Raw genomic sequence first — 20750 nt, 5'->3', positions numbered from 1 at the left:
ACATCTCAGAGAAATGCTCACGCAGGTCCAAAGCAGGTGCACATAAGAATATCCATTGCATTTCTGGTGGTGAGGAGTGGGAGGCAAACAGGGGTTCCTCAAGGGGGGAGTGTGTAGGTGAAATGTGTAGGGTGGCCAACCCATCCTGGTTTGACCAGACCTTTCCATGTGTCTCAGGCAAACCAGGATGGGCGGTCACCCTAACATGGGTCGGCTATGTCCCAGGGATCACGGTGCAGCAGGTAGAAGCAACAAGTTAGCACAGCAAGAGGGAAGGAACTTAAATATGGTGCTCAGTGAAACACGATATTAATAAAATATGTAACACAACACCATTTAAGTAAACATAAATATTTGCTCACAAGACAATAGTATTAATTTTATAAGAACACACAGGAAACCAAGAGATACACATTAAACACATTAGAATGGTTGAATATGGAAATAAAGGAGAATACCCACATACATAAATACATACACACATAGAAACAAGAGTAGGCCTTGTAGTGACCAGTGAGATAATGTGCCAGGGAAAAACTTAACCCTCTGAGCCTGGTGTTCAAAAGGAAAAAACAATGCTTTCTGGGGAGACGGTGAGAGAGGTACCCCTGCTCTTAGAGAGAAAGGGGGGAAGATTCTGTGGGCCTGGCTTTGTTGGAAGATGGGCGGGGATTAGCCTGGGCTCTCCACAAACCCAGGGAAACCCCTCTTCAGGCCTGCCAGACCCTAAGCTGGAGGTTGCCTTGCAGAGCTTCAAAACCTGCAGGCCCTTCCTCCAGAGAGAACAAGAGGCCCGACCAGGCGCAGGCAGCAGCAGGCAGAGGGGTGGGCCTGGTCCGCCACTGGTGTGCTCCACATGGGTCTCCCATGGGGCTCTCTGGTGCAGAAGTGCCTGATGGGGGTCTGGGTGCAGGGGGAGAGGGAGGCTTCCTCCCAGGAAGCAAACCAGAGATAAGGAGATCTGAGCAAGCCCGCCTCCCTGGATTTGGGGCCAGACTGCCCCCAGGAAGCAGGGAGGCGCTGGTTCCCCTCTGGGCTTGGGGCTTGAGCTGCAGTTGGGGGGGATCCTACCTCGTCGAAGTCAGCCACATCCTCACAATTCTCCAGGACCCGGGAGTAGAAGGATTGCCCTGAGTGGGGGAAAGAGGAAATTTTAATCAGATCTCCCTGGACAAGAAGCTTGGGGTTTGACCCCTCGACCTCATGGTCATCATTACAACATCTGGGTTCACAGAGCCCTTGCAATCCACACGGGACCTCGCGTCCTGTACCACACTCTCCACCCAGGACCCGGCAGGTCCCCATGGTGTCTCAGCAGCCCCGTGAGGCAGTCAGGTCAAAGGCCATCAGCTGCGTTTTACAGACGGCCTACTAAGCATAAAAAGGCACAAGGCTGGTCAGAGACAGACGTAGAGTGGAACCTCGGCCTCTTTTCTCCACCCTGCTGCCTTTCCAGGGGCTTTCTTGGCCTCTTTTGAGGTTTCCTCAGCTCCGCTCGCTTTCCTTGGCCTGCAGTGGCCCGAAGCGGAGGTCTACCCTGAGGATAGCGGGCACCCTCCCCAATGACAGCTCCCTTCTAGGCACGGGTCTGTAGCCAGGCTCAGAGCTCCTGCCCAAGCCAGGCCCCCAGATGGCCAGGCACATGAAGACCTTCTTCCCCGGAAGCCAAGGACCTTCAGCTTCCTCCACTCACAGCCCTTTCTCTTCCAGTCTCAGCAGAGGGGAAAGCTTGGGTGATTCCCCCCACATACTGCCTGCTCCCTTCCGCACTGGTGCAGGTGACAGGGAAGGGAATGTGCACACACATTTTCCTGGACCCCCCACCCCCACCCCATATTCACACACCACCCACCAGGGCAGAAGCAAAGCTGCCCCTTTTCTAGACCATCCAGTCAGAACTGGCCCAGGGTACGTGAAGAACCACAGTCAGGAGCGAAAGAGGGCAGGTTGGGGGAGGGGTGATGGGGTGAGCAACGTGTGGGAGACGTGGGCCAGTTCAGGTCACTCTGAGCAACACTCAGTGGTGTCTATGATGTACCAGGTCACATCTTGGGGACTCAGGATAGAGGGACTGATAAAATGCACAGGATCCCCTTCCTCAGGGAGCTGACCATCTAGCAGGGGACGGCAGGGAACCTGAGCAGGTGACCAGTTCAGCACTGTACAGTAGGCACCCCAAGACATGTTTTTGCATGACATAGAGAAGTGGTACAGAGAAGAAAGATAAGTACCGGGTTTTGGGAGGGGGGGAAGGGTTATAATTTCTGTGAGAAGAAACCCAGAGATAGGGTGGATTAACAAGAAATTATTAGTTAGGATTAATTTATTATCATCTGTCCACTGTACAGCAAAAAAAGATAATGTGTATAATAAAATCCTGTTTATTAAAAAACTCAAACACGTTCAAACCCAGTTCTTTTATATAGGAATAGACAAAGACCTCAACCCATTCGAAGTGGAGATCCCTGGGCCTGGGAGTGAGAAGATACTGAAAGTAGCATACTTTGATTCTTACTGTATACCCTTGAACTTGAAATTTTTGTAGACCTCAGAGATTTAAATGTAGTGAAGATTGTCAAACAGGATGAGTTAAATTTTACCTCTAGCTATTTTTATAACTAAAAGGAAAAAGCTGAAATCTTTACCAGTCTAAACCAGGGGACCACTTCAGGGGTGCACTCAGTCCCATTCTGAGGGTCAGTGTGGGCTGCCACTGATGGGCAGACTGGATCCCAGGAGAGGGCTCGGCAGGGTGTGCGGTGCTCTCCTCCCCACAGAAAGTCTGAGAGACCCACACAACCAGCACCAGGTGGGGGGTGGAAGGGTGGTGGTGAGCTCCCTCTGACCCTCCACTGTGATGGGGCTGGGGTGGAGGCATGAGGAAGGAGGCTCAGCAAAGCAGGCTTGTTTCCTCTAGGAACCAGCTTCTGGCCTCTGGCCTCTAGCCTCAGTTGCCCCACCTGTCTCATAAGAGGGCTGATACAGAGATCTCTGGGACCTGCCTGCTTTTTATGGATCAGAAGAGTCCTAGTTTGGCACAGAGGCTCCCCCCAACCCTCATCCCACACAAGGAGGACAGCGGTTTGATGTCTGAGGCAAGTGGGTGGTCTTTTAAAAAGTGTGTGTGTGTGCGCGCACGCGTGCGCGAAGAGTGGGGGCATGTGGGGAGGGCTTGCATCCCCGAGATAATGAGGAAGAGGCTATAAAGCAGAAGCTACACACACAGAAAACAGATATGAAGTAGACAGAGAGGAAAGAAAGACTCTCTAGCACTAGCCAGGGACAAAACAAAACAAAACACCACAGAAGAAAAACCTCAACAACAAACCTCAAGGCAGCCAGGGCAGCAGGGGGAACATGAGTGATGCTGCCTGAGCTTCTTTCAATGGTTCCCACAGGTGACACACAATATAAATTGAGAATCAGGTGGGCACGTCTGTGCACTGGGGATCCCCCAAGGACCTGCGCTCTGTGTTACCAAAGGATTCGGAGGCTACTGCTGTGCTCAAGGGTCCTCCAGTGTGAAAATGAAGCAACTCAGTGGGTGGGGGCAGGCGGGGCCATCCAAGATGGGGTCAGGGTCCCAACACGCATGAAGTCACTGAGCTGAAAGCCTTCCCTGCCTGCCTCTTTCCTATGGCCTTGTTAGAGAGGATGTGGAAGGCAGTAAAATTAGCCATTGCAGAATTTGCACATTAGGACTGTTTCGGAGTGCAGTAAAACCTCACTGCCTTAGGCCCTGGAGATTTAAATGTGGTGAATATTGTCAAACAGGATGAGTTAAATTTTACCTCTAGCTATTTTTTGAAGGGGAAAAAAAAAAAAAAAGGATTTGCTGAAACAAAACAAACCAATCACACAGACATGGTGTAAAGGCCAATTTATTAAGAAAACAGAATGTCATCAAGCATTTGTGAGAAGCCACTTTTTAGGAGGGTTTGTACCAGCAGCGGCAGGGATCATTTCAGTGAGCCTTCACTATTCATTAGGACAGAGCCAGGGGACCTCTGCCTTCCCGTCCAGGTTATCAGTGGGGACTGCTAACCCCGTCTTTCTTTCAAGTTTATTTCCACTTAACGTCTACTCCACTCAACACCAGTCCTGTTGAAATTTCAGCTCCATGTTAAATGGCTTTCAGACAAAAGCACTTAAAATCCCAATAGCCAATCACCTTTCTTGCCACAGAGAAGCTTGAGGATAAGGCTGAGAGAAGGCAAATAACCTGTTCTCAGCAGGGAGAGGATTTCGTGGACAGAGTGAGGACAGTAGATGGGAAAATTGAAGAGCATCGCGCTTTGTGCAGAGGCCATTGCTCATGGGATAGCGAAGCTGTTCAGTTTGAAATAAACTCCTTCAGTCGATAAATGAATTTGGAGAGCGGATGCTGTGTTCACAACTGTAATAAGTGCCATGACACTGGATATACCCAGAGGGAGGGGCTCAGGAGTCCAAAGCTTAATAGAAGTAACTTGTCTGTCATTTGCCATTTTCAAATATCCGACTGCACCCACCGTTGAAATGAAGGTGAGCTGAGCTCTTGTCTCTTGTGCAGAATGGAGAGCTCGCCTTGTGTGGAACGTGACTTAAGGGGACAAAACGTCCTCTCTGCAACAAACAGGCCCCTTTTGCAGACAGCTGTCCTTGCAGAGGCAGGCGCGTGGGGACGTGGGGATGGGGCTATTAGCCTATGTGCACTCTCTCATCCCACATGCAAGAGGGTCTCTACTCCTGCTGTGTCAGCTCTGTAGGTCGGTGTAGGGGGTGTATGAGAAATTCACATAGGGATGCTGACTGAAGAAGCTTATTACAATCCAGAAAGAGACTAGGTCAGACATATAAAAGGCTACCAAGTGAGGCAAAATTTGGTCCTTGGCACGCCAAAGGTGTCAGTAAAGTGAGACACAGGAAAAGGAGGAATGGCCTCAACCTAGCAGATCAAGGAAGGTGTTGCGGAGGTGTGGGCATTCACACAGGAGCCTGAGAGATCTAGGACTCAGAGAGATTGGGGAGCAGGGAGAGGGAAGGGATATCTGGGCAGAGGGAATGGTATGAGCAAAATTTGGAAGTGTGGAGCAGGGAATGGACAGAGGCTGGTGGAGCAGGACACGGGACAGGTGAGTTCTGAGGGGGAAGGGAAAATGAAAAGGGTCTCTCCTCAGGGAGCCACCTACAGGAGTAAGACCGTGGGGCAGGGGTCCTGGGGTCCTGAGAGGGCACAGGTGGTGGTGCATTTAAAGGAGAAGGGAAGGTCCTGAGGACAAGCTTCAGGGACACTGTGGTTCTGCCCAGGACCTAGCGCTGTGGCATTACTCTTTCCCCAGTGTGAGCTAGATGTAGAGTGAAAACACCCTGCTTGTCGCTCAGACCTGTCACTATGATTCGCTTTCGTTACCTAAAATCAGCAGAACCTCACTGTCAGCACCAGCTGGGACCGACTGTCGAGGGTGGCTCAGCAAGCACCCCATTCCAAGAGGCAGTGTTGTGACATCCCCAAATGTGCTAGCCTTCTGCTCCTCCATAGCAGCTCAGGAGGGGGGGGGGGCTGCTGTTTTCATTCTCCCCAGTTCGGATCAGCCTGTTCCTTTTGGAAGGCCAGCTACTCCCACAAGCCCTGGGAAGTGGGACCCAGGCAACCCTGTGAGTACAGAAAAAGAGCCAGGCAAGTCTGGGGCCTGGTGCTGCAGCTCAGGGTGGGGGTGGGGAGGGGGCAAAGAGGGGTTGGCTAGTCAACCCCTCAGTGTCTCAGAGTCAATGTCTGTAAACTGTCCCACTTATCCTGGACCAGCCTACATCCTGGAACCACAGTGAGATTGGCAAAAGTCCGTTTCTGTGAAGGTCTGAATAAAGCATCCCTTATAAGCACAAGGAGCCTTTAGGTAGTGGTAAGCCTCAATGGCCATACTGCCTGAGTTCAAACCCCAGCTCTACCACTTGCTGACCATGAGCTCTCTTTGCCTTAGCTAACCTCTCTTTGCCTTAGTTAGCTCATCTATAAAATGGAGGAAATGCTAGTGCTTATACACCTGGTGCATAATTCATCCCCCAATAAGAAAAGTATATTAGTCTGCTAATGAGTCCTTTTAGATAGTTAAGCTATGGTTTAAATATAAAAATGGTGTCTTCTATTATGAATCACATTTTGTAGTGTATTTTTAGTAACATATAATCAGGAACAATTTCCTTCCTTATCTTACATAATATTTTTCAAGTTTAGGGTATTTTAGGTGTAATTAGCTCTTTTTTTAAGTAGGTAAAATTTATTCACTGGTCTTAAATGCAAAACTCGATGAATTTCGATAAATGCACATACCTGTGTAATTACCACACAATCAAGGTACTATTTTTAGTCAATCAAATCATATCAAATATTGTGATTCCTCTAACTTTCTTCTCCATTTTCAGATTGCTTTGGCTCTTCTAGGTCCTTTGCATGTCCATATACATTTTAAAATAATTATCCATCTCTACAAAATAGCCTAGTGTGACTTTTATTAGAATTGTGTTCAGCCTATCAATCAATTTGTGCAGAACTGACATGTTAACAATTCTGAGTCTTCCGATCCACCAACATCATATATTTTCTATGTATTTGCATTTCTTTTATTTCTCTCAGCATTTTTTCTTTTAGTGTGAAGGTCCTTCCTGTCTTTAGCAAAATTCATTTCTAAGTGTTTTATGCTATTATAAAAGTAATTGCCTTTTAATTTCTATTTTCCAATTGATTGATTTCTGTAGAAATATATATATATATATGTATGTTAAGCTTATACTCTAAAACCTTGCTAAATACACTTATTAATTGTACTAGGTTTCATGTAGATTCCTTAGAATTTTCTACACAACCCATTAGGTTTTGTGTGCGTGTGTGCGTGTGAAAAGGGGCTACATTAGTTCTCTTTTTCCAACCTGTATGAGTTTTTCCCCCGTGCCTTATTGCCCTGGCTGGGACTCTGGTACAGTGTTAAAGAAGAGTGGTGAGAGTGGACAGCCTTGCCTTGCTTATGTTCCCGATGTTCATTTTTTAAGATTAAGTATGCTATTAGTCAGATGTTTTCGTAGTTGCCCTTTATCATATTGAGGAAGTTCTCCTCTATTCTTGTTTGCTGAGACCTCTTATTACGAATGGGTGTTGGGTTTTGTCAAATATTTTATCTGTGTCTACTGGTGGTTTTACTCTCGTATTGTGTTAATATGGTGAAATACTTGGATTGATTTTCCAATTTTAAACTAACCTTGCATCCCCGGGATAAAACCCCCTTGTCATGATGTGTTCTCCCCTCCATATATTGTTATCCAATAAATTAATATCTTGTTAAGGATTTTTACATTTTTGTGCATGAGGGATATTTGGCCTTCAGCTTCTTTTCGTATAAGGCCTTTACCAGGTTTTGGTTTCATGAAATGAGCTATGAAGTGTTCTTCCTTCTCTATTTTCTGAAAGTTTGTGTAGGATTATTATTTCTTCCTTAAATTTGCTAGAATTCACCAATGAGTTTACCTAGGCCTGAAGTTTTCCTTATTGGAACACAGTTTATGATCATCATCCATCATCATCACTCTCATCATTGCGATTACAAATTTGATTCCTTTATAGACATTGGGCTCTTCAGAATTTCCATTTCTTTTTGTGTTAGTTTTGGTAAGTTGTTTTTCAAGGGATTTGTCGGTTTCAAATGAGCTGTAGAAATGTATTGAGAAAAAGATTTTCATAATATTCCCTTATTTTCCTTTTAATGTAATGATATTCCTTCTTTCATTTCTGATATTGATAATTTGTGCTTTCTTGTTTTTTCCCCTTGATCAGTCTTGCTATAGTTTACCTATTTAACTAATTTTTAAAGTATATTTTATTAATTATGTTGTTACAGTAGTCCCAATTTCTTTTCCTTTTGCTCCCCTCTACCCAGCATCCCCCTTCCCTCCAGCAATCCCAACCTCCTTAGTTCATGTCCATGGGTCATGAATATAAGCTCCTTGGCTTCACCCTTTCCTATATTATTCTTAACTTCCCCCTGTCTATTTTGTACCAACCAATTATGTTTCTTAGTCCCTGCACCATTTCCCCATTTCTCCCCCCTCCCCCTTCCAGCTGATAACCCTCCAAATGTTCCCCACACCTATAATTCTGTTCCTGTTCTGGCTGTTTCCTTAGTTTGTTTTTGTTTTTATTTTTTAGATTCAGTTGTTGATAGTTGTGAGTTTGTTGTCATTTTAATGTTCATAGTGTTGATGTTCTTTTTCTTAAAAAAGTCCCTTTAACATTTCATATAATAATGACTTAGTGATGATGAACTCCTTTAGCTTGACCTTGTCTGGGAAGCACTTGATCTGCCCTCCCATTCTAAATGATAGCTTTGCTAGATAGAGCCATCTTGGTTGTAGGTCCTTGCTTTTAATCACTTCAAATGCTTCTTGCCAGCCTTTTCTTGCCTGCAAAGTTTCTTTAGAGAAATCATCTGAGAGTCTTATAGGCACCCCTTTGTAAGTAACTCTCTGCTTTTCTCTTGCTGCTTTTAAGATTCTCTCTTTACCTTGAACCTTTGGCTTTTTAATTATGATGTGTCTTGGTGTGGTCCCCTTTGGGTCTAACTTCTTTGGGACTCTCTGTGCTTCCTGGACCTGTATGTCTTATTTCCTTCACCAAATTTGGGGAGTTTTCCTTTCTTATTTTTTCACACAAGCTTTCAATTTCTTGCTCTTCCTCTTCTCCTTCTGGCACCCCTATGATTCAGATGCTGGCACGTTTAAAGTTGTCCCAGAGGTTTCTAAGCCTCTCCTCATTTTTTTCAATTCTTGTTTCCTCAATCTGTACTGGTTGACTGTTTTTTTCTTCCTTATGTTCCAAATCATTGATATGAACCCTGGTTTCCTTCTCTTCATCATTGGTTTTGTGTGAATTTTTCTTCATTTCATTTAGCATAGCCTTCACTTCTTTCCTAATGCATTTGCCATACTTAAGCATATCCGTCAAGTCTGTGAGCATCTTTGTAACCAGGGTTTTGAACTCTACATCTGTTAGATTGGCTATCTCCTTGTTAGGTTGGCTATCACCTCATTGCTTAGTTCTACTGGAACCTTGATCTGTTCCCTCTTCTGGGCCATACTTCTCTGTCTCTTCATCTTGACAGGCTCCTGTGTTTGCCGCTGTGTCTTAGGTAGAGCTCTCACTCCTGTTACATTGTAAGGGGCGGAGCCTTAGGGATTCATCAGTACAGGGCGACCCATTTCACCACGTTGTGGCACTGTATGGGAGGGAGGGGTCTGAGAGAAAACAATGCCACTTTCTCAGGACTCGCTCCTTTTCCAGGCACTTGTCCCACTTTCATATGGGACTGGCGCCTCTCTAGTTGTTGCCCTGGCCATTGTTCCCAGAGTAGGTAGATCTGTAGATATTCTAGAAATGTGGGGGCCCTTTAAAGAAGCAGCCTCTGCTGAGAGACGGACAGTTCCTGCCTCCACCTCAACCCCCACTGGTTTGCACAGTCAAAAGTAATGAGGCTTTATTTTTTTCCGGCGCTGGAACCATGAGCTGTGTGATCTGATCCGGTTCTAGGAGTGCTCCCCAGGTGTCCCTCCTGGATTTTTTAAATGTGTGACTGTGCTTTCTGTCAGCCTGCCACTGCTGTAGCTGCCGCTGCCACCACACTATGTCCTCTCCACCCGGCTTCGCCCCTCATACCTGCCTGGATGAGTATTTCTTCTTTATATGTTGGACTTTCATGCAGCTCGATTTCCTGGAACTTCTGGTTGTCTCTAGTTTTGAGATAGTTGTATTTCTTCGTTGTGGAGGGAGACGGGGCGTGTCAGTCTAGGCCCCCATCTTGGCCAGAAGTTTCCTGTGTTTGTTTGCTTCTGTGTCCCAGGGAGAGTTGTCACTACTACTACATTGTAAGGGGCAGAGCCTTAGGGATTCGTCAGTAACGGGCGACCTGTTTCACCACGTTGTGGCGCTGTGTGTGGGGGAGGGGTCTGAGAAGGAACAATGCTGCTTGCCCAGCACTCGCCCCTTTTCAAGGCACTTCTCCCAGTTCTGCACCGGACTGGCACCCCTCTAGCTGCTGCCCTGGCCGTCGTTCCCAGAGTGGGTGGGTCTGCAGATGTTCTAGGTCCGTGGGGGCCCTTTAAACAAGCAGACTCTGCTGAGACTGGCAGTTGCTGCCTCCGTCTTAACCCCCACTGGTCTGCACAGTCAAAAGCAATGAGGCTCGATTTTCCCCAGAGCTGGGACAGTGAGCTGCTCTGGTGAGGAGCTGGGAACACTCCCCAGGTGTCCCTCCTGACTTTTTAAAAAGTGTAACTGCACTTTCCGCCGGCCTGCTGCTGTTGCCACTGCTGCCACCACCACGCCCTGTCCTCTCCGCCTGGGTTCCGCCCCTCCTACCTGTCTGGATGAGTATTTCTTCTTTATATCCTTGTTTGCTGGACTTCCATGCACTTTGATTTTCTGGAACTTCTGGTTGTTTCTAGTTTTGAGGTAGTTGTATTCCTTCTTAGTTGTGGAGGGAGATGCAGCTTGTCTGTCTAGGCCTCCATCTTGACTGGAGGCTAATTTTTTTTAAAGAACCAACTTTGTTAGTTTTCTCTGTTGTTTGTCTGTTTTCTATTTCTTTTCTTTTAGTCTTCTTGGATTTAATTTTTTAGGTTGTATTTATATTATTTATTGGAATATAATTCACAAACCATAAAATTCAACCTTAATTCACCACTATCTAATTGGAGAATGTTTTCATCACCCCCAAACAAACCCCAAATTCATTAGCAGTCAATCACTCTTTAGTCTCCCCTCCCAGCCCCTGGCAACCAGTATCAACTTTCCATCTCTATGGATTTGTCTCTTCTGGACACTTCATATAGCTAGAATCATATAATATGTCAAATTTTGTGTCTGGCTTACTTCACTTGGCATAATGTTTTCAAGACTTGGGTTTCATTTGCTTTTCTTTTAGTAGCTTCTTAAGGCCAAAACCTAGATCATTGGTTTTAGACTTTTTCCTTTCCCATTTTAAGTATTTAAAACTATAAGTGTTGATATGTTGGGTTTTTATCACTTAGTTGGAAATATTATAAAATTTCTCTTTATTTTGTTTTCAATCATAGGTTTTATAGAAGGTTATTTTTAAATTTCCAAATATTTTGGCCTTTAAAAAATCTCTTATTGTTATTAATTTCTAAGTGAATTACAGTGTGGCCCAAGAACATCCTCTCTAAAATGTCAGTCTTTTGAAATGTATTGAGACTTGTTTAATTACTTAGCATATGGTCTATCTTGATGAATGTTCCATGTGCATTTGAGGAGAATACGTATTTTTCAGTTTGGGGGCTTAATGTTCTAGAAATGCCACTTAGGTCAATGTGGTTGATGGTGTTGTCAAATCTTCTATATCCCTAATGATCTTCTTGTCTCATAGTTTGTGATGGTCTCTTCTAATAACACATTTGCCCCCTTGTGAAGAACACACTTTCAATTTTATAGTGACAGTCAGTAGTACAGTAGAATGGAGAAATTTAATTCAAAGAGTTTTCAAGAAAGCAGATAAATCTTAAGTCTTAAATAATGTGCTCTCTGAAAATCACCAGCATTTTCAGTCCTTTCCCCCATTCCTTAGCTAGATGGAGGCCCCATCTACCTCTAACCCTTTATTTTCATGAATCTTATTCAAGTATCATTCTACCTCCACTCATTAATTTCCACATCCCCTACCCTGTTAGTATGCATGTACATAGCAGAAACTCGGGCTTGGGTCAGGTGTTCATGTAAGAGGCAGGGAGAAACAGGGAAGAGATTATCAACCCCAGCTCTCTGGCTGAGCTCAAACCTGTACATCTTTCCAGATACTCACGCAAATCCTGTAATGAACTGATAGCTCTGGATCCCATTTTTTCAGACCTAGGCACTGAGTAAGAGAGAGAGTGTGTGATATTTCTCCTGGGCCTAGGACAGTGCTGGCCATACACTCAGCAACTGCTGGGTCCCAGGTTCACTCATTACTGTGGCAGATGGAGAAGCTTGTCATCCCAGTGACATACAGCCTTTGGTGAGTACCTGCTCTGTACCAGGCACTGGGGATATAATGAGGCATAATGGGAGGGTGGTTCTTTTTATATCCTCAGATGGGGTAAGGTAAGACTATTGCTAACCCTGCAGTCCTGAGTTTATCTTAAATTTTGGCTTTAAAAAGCCAATTAGTGAAAACTGACCTCCAGCTAAGCCAATGAGCCCTTCTGCTTTGAAAAAAAAATAAAAGACTAGAAACAAAGGCTGTTGTGCCAGTGTCTAGAGAATGCATCAGTTCAGGCAGGAAGCAGACAAGGGACCAAACGTAAGAACGACCAGGTATTGCCCTGACTGGTGTGGCTCAGTGAATTGAGCTCCGGCCTGTGAACCAAAGGGTTGCTGGTTTGAGTCCCAGTCAGGGCACATGCCTGGGTTGCAGGCCAGGTCCCCGGTTGGGGACACATGAGAGGCAACCACACATTGATATTTCTCTCCTTCTCTTTCTCTCTCCCTTCCCCTCTCTCTAAAAATAAATAAATAAATTTTTTTAAAAAAGACCCAGTGTTATTCTCTCTCCCAGGAGGCCTTTCTGGGACCGTCAGTGAGGGGGAAGGATCACTGCCTGGTGCTGGTGCTGCCTGGATCTGGGCCTGTGGAGTGGCCCCCATTGCTAACTGCGTAGCTGCTCCTGCCACACCTGCCACTCATGTGTCTTCCTGTCCCCTCCATTTCAGGTCTGTTCTGTGCCAGGCACTGTGTTGGCCTTGGGGAACCAGCCAGGTGCCTGCCCTGAAGAAGCTCACCTGAATGGTAATGTCTCCAGGTGTTTTCATGCCATCCGTCTGGCAGAATTTGTGGTGACAGCAATGGGTGGGAATCCAGAGGAGGATCAACTAAGGCCCTCCTCCTTTATGCCATCAATCTCGGGGCCCATGGGGGTCATAATCTATTCTATTCCTGTCTCTCTAGAAGGCTGGCAGCATGAGGAGTCTGGGGTACTTAGCATAATCCTTACATTTACACAGCACTTCACAGTTTGTAAAGCAGTTCATGTATTTCACCTTTCTCATTTGACCCCCAGGCAGCCCTGTAAGAGCTTCAACACATCTCACCTCTCCTAGACCTTCAGTTGACACCTGAACTCCCAAACCACTGAGCTCTGGCCACTTTCCAGGGTTCTAAGAGCCCCATTTCGGGCTTGCTGGGGGATATTTTCAGTAAAATGACCCACAGGCAAACTCATCCACTTTATACTCGCCTCCCCCAACCTGCTCTTTTTTGTATGCTCGTGGCTCCGTTGGTGGCCTCACCGTCCACCCAAGTGACCAAGTACAAAATCCAGAGGCTGCCACATCCTGTCCTCTCGCTCACTTCCAGTCCCAGAGCTGCTACCCCCTTTATGAACACATGTCACCCCTTCTCTCCAGACCCACAACCTTGCCTATTTGAGGCATAGCCCTCCGCCAGCACTGCTGCCCCAGCTTCCCCACTGGGCTCTGGCCTGCGGTCCTGAACCCCGGAGCATTCTTTCCAAAACCATCTCTTGCCATCCCACTCTCTGGCTAAGAGCTTTGGGACTCCCATCCACTTATAAGCAAAGTTCAGACTCCAGTGTGACATTGAAGACCCTCTGTGTTTGGGCTCCAGGCCCCGTCTACCCCACTCCCACCCCAAGTGCAGCAAGCACTCCTTAAACCCCAAACACGACTCCCGTCTCTGCACCTGTATGGATATTAACTCTCTGCCTGGAGTGGGACCTCTTGGAGATTTTTGTCCCTGCTGAAATGCTGTTCTCTCAAAGGCCAGCTTTAACATAAGCCCGTCCCCCCACTCGGTAAAACCTCCTTTCTGGGCCTCCACAAACTTCTCCAGCTTCATCTGCTTGGCCCCCGGGTGGCTGACTTGGAGCAGCACCAAGGCTGTGGCCCGCTCCCTCCTCGGTTCGCATGTGCTTTTCTGCCATGTCTTCCTAACGACCTCTGACTCAAGTTCTCAGGCAGCTTCTAGACCTCCGGGTCTATGGGCTTCCCTGGCCTCACATGGCCTTACACCTGTACCTTTCCGGAATACTCATCATGTTCACAGCAACTTGTGTGATGCCTAGCTTCCCCTTGAGGTCAGGGACCTTGTCAGTCTCATTTACTGCTGTCCCTCTAGTGCCTAGAATAACACCTGGCACTTAGCTGGCCCTTCATGAATGTTATTGCCTGGATGGGTGAAAGGGCAAGTGGATGAATGATTCAATACTTGATTACAAAACACATTAAAATGTAACCTTTAATGACTTGGAAAAAACTTATGACAGTGATGAGACAATTAGAAATTTGATCACTGATTGACTATTTGATAGTATTAAGCAAAATGGTTCATTTTTTAGGAGTAGTATAATATGTGGATTCTGGTTTTTTAAGTCTTGGTCTTCTATAACTATGTACTGAATATTTACAGATGAAATGGTATGATGTTTGGGATTTGCTTCCCAGTAATTAGGGGTGTGGGAATAGGGTGGGGTACCAATGGGACAAGATTGGCCACAGTTGATAGTTAAGACCATATGGGGAGGACGCGGGGCCATTATACTATTCTCTCTGCTCTTGTCTATGTCTGAGGTTTTCCAGTATGAAAAGTTAATAATTTTATAAAATGAATGAGACCAAGGATGGGAGCAGGTGGGAGGAATTTAACTTTTATGTTCTCAGGAAAGGTGAATAAGATAAACAAGCCTTCGCAATTCAGGGCAATTATTTGCAAGTCTGTTCTTAAGCGTGTTTCCAGCAGCATTTTGGCTGAGCACGTTTGCAGCAGAAGACAGCTATGTGGTCATTTCCATATCAAAACAGCACACTGTCTCACAGAGCAGAAGCCTGAGGAATTTTCATCATCTCTGCCTGCATGGGCTCACTCTGGGTGGGATGGGGACATTCACCTCTGGGGGTTCAGGCAGAGAAGGTCCTCCTGGGTGGTGAGGGGCCCACGTGTGTGGGGAAGAGTGGAGGAGGCGGGCACAACCCTGGGATAAACACAAAAGCACTGAGATGTGTCCACAGCCAGCAGAGGCTGTCCTAAAGTCCCCCTCTCCCTGCAGCCCTCAGTGGGGGCGGCACCCACCCACATCCTCCCAGGCAGGAGGTGTTGGGCCGGGCTGAGTGTACACACAGACCCAGGCATCCAGGAGTGTCTCAGGTCCGGGGATACTGAGATACTCTGCCTCCTTCACCAGGGTTGGCAGAGACATCTTCAGATAGAGGTCACATAAGCATCAAGAAGGAGAGCTATTCCATTTCAATGGGGGAATGAAATCTAATTTGGAGTCTGAAATGGTCCTTGAAGCCAAGAGTAGGGGGACTTTTGTCTCCAGTGCCTGGCTGGGGCCCAGCTCCTTCCCAACATGCAGTCACCCCCTGGCCCCATGGTCCTTTCCTAGCTCATCTCCTTCCCCACCCCCATCCTGAAGCCTCTGCTCCAGACATAACCGGCGACTTCCAGTTGCTATACTTATCTGAGATTTTTCTCCTTTGGCCTCAGGTCCTGTCAGTCCCTCACCCAGAATGGCCTCCCCTCCCCACTGCAACCCTTCCTCGCCCCTCCTTCTGCACCTCCACATGTGTGAGCCATTATTCTAGGCCCAGTTTAAGTGTGTCCTCCTCCCCATCTCTGCCTCTGCCCCTTCAGGAAGCCTTCCCTGGTGCTTGGAGCTGGAAGTGAGCTGCCACCCTCTGAATATGTTGCAATACATGCCCCCCCCGCCCCCCCCCCCACACCCAAGCACACCTTGGTCCTCCCGGGTCTGGGAATGTTTCTTCTCCTCTATCAGATGTGAGCACCTGGGTTGTTTTTTAAGCCACACCCTGTATCCTGTGCTATACACAGCAATGCTCAGAAAGTGCACATTCAGTGACAGGGTAGGGTCACATGCAGCCCCTCTTGCTTTAGACCTGTGGGCCAGAGCTGGACTCCTGGCTAGAGGATGAGCTTAATGTCCCTCTGGGGCCCTGGAAGTTCCCCTGGACTGAGAGGTCAGTGAAGGGAACATGGGCCAGGGTTCTGATTCTTGTCTTCTGGGGCCTCTTCCAGTCCCTAATGCCCCTTGGATAGAAATGGCAGGGGGTCAGAACTGGGAAACTGAGCCGGTGCCAGAGTAGAAGGATTGAAACCCATGAGCGAGTGAATACCTCTGAGACAGAAGCTGTTTGGGGTGTTCGTTTTGGTGAGCAGGCCCAGGGCTCAGTGTGTGCTCATTAGGGTAACTAAGATAAGACTCCTGCCTTAAAGGTGCTCAGATGTCAGTGCAGCATGCAAGGCTGGGGCATTTCTAAAACACAAGGTACCCCAGCTGGTCTGTGGGAAGACTCTGTACTCAGTACTGCAAGGGAGGGGGAAGACTTTCCAGAGGAGATGTCAGAGCTAGGCCTTGAAGGATAAACAAAATTAATGGGAGTTTTCAAGGTGGAGAGTCAGGGGGTGGGGTGGGCCATACCAGGCAGAGGAAATATGTCTCAAGACAGGAAGTTTAGTTTAGTGGGAATGCAGTGGGGTGGGGTAGGAGAGGAGTCAGCTGGGCTGAGGGGGGCACCTTGATAAGAACAAACCATTGTGCCAGTTACCACTACAGGTGAATTACATGCAGATCAGAGCCAGTCTGCAGACAGTACCCATCTTACATGTCAAATCCCCAGACTTGGGATTTTGGTGAGAAAGCTCAGGGATGGAGAGGAAAGGGACAGTACACAGGTCTGGCCCAGCCAGCCTGCCACTGGTTTCCTGCCAGCCCAGGCACCGCTTGGGTTTGGATGGGATTGAACTTTGGGCAGAGGCTGGACCAGAGGAATGAGAGGCCCTTCCCACATTGTGTTCTGTGGCTCTGATGATGCTGAGAATTATTTTAGGAGTTGACAAGAGGCAGACCCTAAGCTGGAACTGCCTCCCTTTGGGTAGAAATATGTGGTCAAGATGGCTTCTTCTCAGACAGCCTGTATGGGATTCTGGCTACACGCCTCTCTCTGTGTTTAATGCAGACCTTTGTCTCATCTTGTTCACGGGAAGCTGAGGCCCTGAGGCCCTGTGGTCTGTGCGTATGACCAGGACTGGGGTCCAGGCCTCTGGTGTCTCCTGTCTGAGCCTGCAAGAGAGGGACTGTGTTTCCTTCACTCCCAGGGTTTTAGGTCTGTCCACAAATATCAGCATGTTCATTGAGGGAATGAATGAATGAATGAGGGCAGGACCAGGCTAAGAGTGGCTGCTGGGGCAGGTAGAGCTAAGAGCTAGACACTGAGCTGGGTGGCAAGCGCTGAGTAGCTTGAGAGGGGAGTGGCAGACTGACCTGGGGTGGTGGGAAAAGAGGGGTGGCCAGGGACAATGCTGGTAAGTGCCCAGCCGTCACAGGAACAGGGGTCTCCAGGGGCAGTCTGCCCCAAGAACTGGAATGGCCACCTCACAAACACATCAGCGTTTCAATGCTCTTTCCTCAAACCCTTCCATTGCTTTTGTTTCACGGAAGCAGCCTAGTGAGGTGGGTGTTATCATCACACCCACATTACAGATGAGAAAACTGAGGGTCAGAGAGGCCAAAAACCTAAGTAGGACCTATGGCTTCTAGCCCCGTGTCTAGAACTTTCCCCACCACAGCCCCACAGGGCTCCTTCCTAAGTGGCCTGGGCAGCATAGCATAGAAAATCCAGCTGCGTTTCAGCCAGCTCGTCTGCTCTGCTGGGCCACTCCCAACAGGCAGAGCTCACCTCGGGCTCCCTCACTCATGGAATTGGGAGAACCACTGACTGTCCACCAGTTTCTCATTTCTCCCTGCCGCCTATCTGCTTGGACACCAGCAGCTGTGTGTGCCAGATGCCTTGGAACATTCTCAAGTGGATCAGTTCCCTCTGAATTATTTTCAGTGTTGGTCTTTTGAGTGTTTATTGCTCTCAACAGTCCTGGCTACAGCAGGTGGATGGCTGAGACAACTCTGGTTGTTATAAAGGAATCTTCCTGGAAACCTGCTCGCCATCTGCCTATTCTTGCTGCCCAGCCCCCTTCTATGGAGCTCTGCCTGCGGCCACCTGCTGCAGACATGGAGCTTGGAAGAGGATGTCTTCACTCAGTGCCCAGGTTGCAAGGAGGCTAATCCCTGTGTGGTCAGCTGAGGCTCAAAGAGAAAAGTGGGCATCAGGTAGACAGAGCACTCACCCCTAGTGACCAGGAGGAGACAGAGGGGCTTGCAGGACTGGGGTGTGGGCAGGGATGAGGTCTTGTAAGCTGGGGCCACTGTGCCTCAGCCCACCTGCTAACAAATCCCATGCAGACCTCTTTATGACCAGCCAAGGTTTCTCAGCCTGTAAACAGGACTGGCTTGTGCAGCCTGGGACCGTCCTGCCATAGGTGTAACAACATAGCAACCTGTATCTAAGCGGCCAAAGACCATGCTGTCTGTCCAACACAGGGACACATTTCACAGATGAGAGGACACACATGCAGAGCATCCGGGGTGCTGCAGAGAAAGCAGTGGTAGGGCTACTGTGGGAAGCAGCAGGTGGTTCTCTCCTCCCTACCCCTGCCTGTCCCTATACACAAAAGATGACAGTGGGGGCTGCCCAGGGCCTCCTGCCCAGCACTGGCCTGACTGAGAGGGTGATGTGAGTGGGGGCTGCTGCGGGACAGGTGGGAGAGGTCCAGGGAAGGCTATCACGTGGTCTCACCTTCCCCTCCTGGCACAGGTGCTGCTATGTGTCTGGCCTGGGCCCTGTGCTCACTTCATTCTTTAATCTGGTGTTCTCTCTGCTCTTCCCCGACTCCCTCATCCCCATCCCACCCTCAGACCTATCTCTGGGGTGAAAGTCACGTATAGTGAGAAGTACCCTGGCCTTCAGTCAAATGCTGACTGCCAGAGGGCTGAGCTGTGGCCAGGCAGAGGCAGAGATGAGTAAAAGGCAGAGGTAAGCCTGGCCTTGCCTTTAGGGACTGTCCACTGTCCTCAGGACGAAGGCAGCCTTGCCTCCTTGGTTCTGCGCACCTCAGTTCCCACACCCATTCTGGGCTCCAGTCTCATGGAACCTCTTCGTTCCTGCATTTCAGCTCCGCTCCCAGACTTGGATACCCTGTCCCCTCTGCTTGCTCTGTCCTCACTTCCTCATTTTGCTCCCTCCTGTTGGTCCCTCAGGTTTCAGCTGAAGTGACACCTCCTCCTGGAAGCCTTCTCTGACCATTAGCCTGGGTCAGGGTGCTGCTTCTGTAGCTTGCATGCTGTACTGTGCCCATGTTCATTGTATAACACACCTGTCCTATTTGCCTGCCCACTGGTCCCTGCCCTGCCGTACGTGGGCTCCTTGAGGGCAAGGTCTGGGTCATCCTCAGCCCCCAGCCTTGGCACACAGATGATAATAATTGGTTGTTGGATGCATGAGTGGGAAGGATGACAGAACGAGAACTGACAGAGGGCAGACATGTGGGGCTCACAAGGTTTCTTCTCATAGAGAGATCTGCAGGAAGCCAACCAAATCCCCATCATGCTGGGATCCAGAGAGCTACTGGCTACCCGTTTTCTAGGAGCCACCCTGGGGTCTTCCAGCCTGCTGCCCCCACTCGGACCCTGTGCCTAAGGAAACCAGCCTTCTGGGGGCTAGGGGGCTGGGAAGGATCAACAGGGCTGGGCCCCTCCGCCCTGGGTCCCCCTGAACCCAGGGATGGGGTTCTCACTTCTGCTTCCCCAGGACCCTTTGTAGTCAGCAGCACCTGGCACCAGCACATTGGCAAGTACAGGAAGGGACAGACACAGATGCAGACATGAAAACGCGGGGGTCATGAATTTTCAAGAAATCACAGTGGCCAGTGAGGCTAGGGGCAGGCAGCTGCCCATGAGAAGCCTGGTTGCCCCAACCCTCCAGAACTTTTCCCACCCCTGCTCCCCGCCCTGCGCCATCCCTGTCAGTCCAGAGCTGAGGTCCTCCCAAGACGGGGCTTCCCTACCTCGGAAAGTCACTTTGGCAATCCGGTCGCCCCTGCCCCGCAGCTCCGAGACTGTCTTCAGGTGGACGAACAGGGCCATGCTGGTGTGAAGAGACTGGGCGCTGCCAGGTGGGAGCAGCCGGGGAAGGAGCGAGCCCTGGAGCGCGGCTCACACACCTCCCTCCTCTCTGCCGCTGCCTCCTCCCTCCCAGCCCCCTCCAATGCTGCCCACAGAGACCAGGCAACCGAGCAGAGCTGCTCCTTCCAGCGACTCCTCTCACAGAGGCTCACAGCCCTGCCAGCGCCCGCCTCTCCGAGTTGTCAGCCCAGCATGAATCTGTGTGTGTGTGTGTGCGCGCGCGCGTGTGCGTGTGCACCCAGCGTGCAGCCTGGGAATGCAGACAGAGTCGGAATTCATTATTCAGCAGCCGCCTGCTCCCAGATAAAGCCCTGTCCAGCTTCAGGTGTCTCCTAGTTCCCGGAGCACAGCTGCCTGCCCACCTCTGAGCAGGGCTCTGCCTTACCCTGTTAGGCAAGCTCTTCTGCCACCAGGAGTGGGCATGAATGTGAAAGGGGTGGGCATGTGGCTGGGGGTACCCCGTCCCATATGGAAGAAGGAACTTCATGATCTGTGTGCACAGAAAGCTGGAATGTTGCATGGGTGTTTCAGGGTGATCCATGCCACCTCCCCCGCAGTCAGGTTGGCCACCAGGGTCACTGGTGCCCATGAGGCCCAGAGAGCCTGATGGGCCAGGCCTAGCTTCTATGGGTGGGTCAAATTGTACCATGTAGAAATCTTGACCCAGGGCTCCCCAGCGGG

General features: G+C 48.9%; 1 protein-coding gene across 2 annotated transcripts in view; it reads right to left on the bottom strand.

Annotated features, from left to right (window-relative positions):
- The window catches only part of OTOF (otoferlin), a 90364-nt gene extending 70265 nt beyond the window's left edge, over positions 1-20099 (bottom strand). For both annotated transcript variants that reach the window (XM_090281058.1, XM_090281057.1), the window contains exons 1-2: positions 19952-20099; positions 1072-1130 (exon numbers count right to left, since the gene is read on the bottom strand). In XM_090281058.1, the coding sequence (XP_090137184.1) occupies positions 1072-1130; positions 19952-20030 (138 nt within the window). In that variant the 5' untranslated portion in view covers positions 20031-20099. The remainder of the gene's footprint in view (positions 1-1071; positions 1131-19951) is intronic.
- Positions 20100-20750: the final 651 nt, after the last annotated feature.

This window comes from Furipterus horrens, unplaced genomic scaffold (genome assembly GCF_987537825.1).
Source record: "Furipterus horrens unplaced genomic scaffold, mFurHor1.1.pri manual_scaffold_6, whole genome shotgun sequence".
Classification (NCBI taxonomy): Eukaryota; Metazoa; Chordata; class Mammalia; order Chiroptera; family Furipteridae; genus Furipterus; species Furipterus horrens.
Note: the sequence above shows the minus strand (reverse complement) of the source record. Positions and strands in the feature narration are given on the sequence as shown.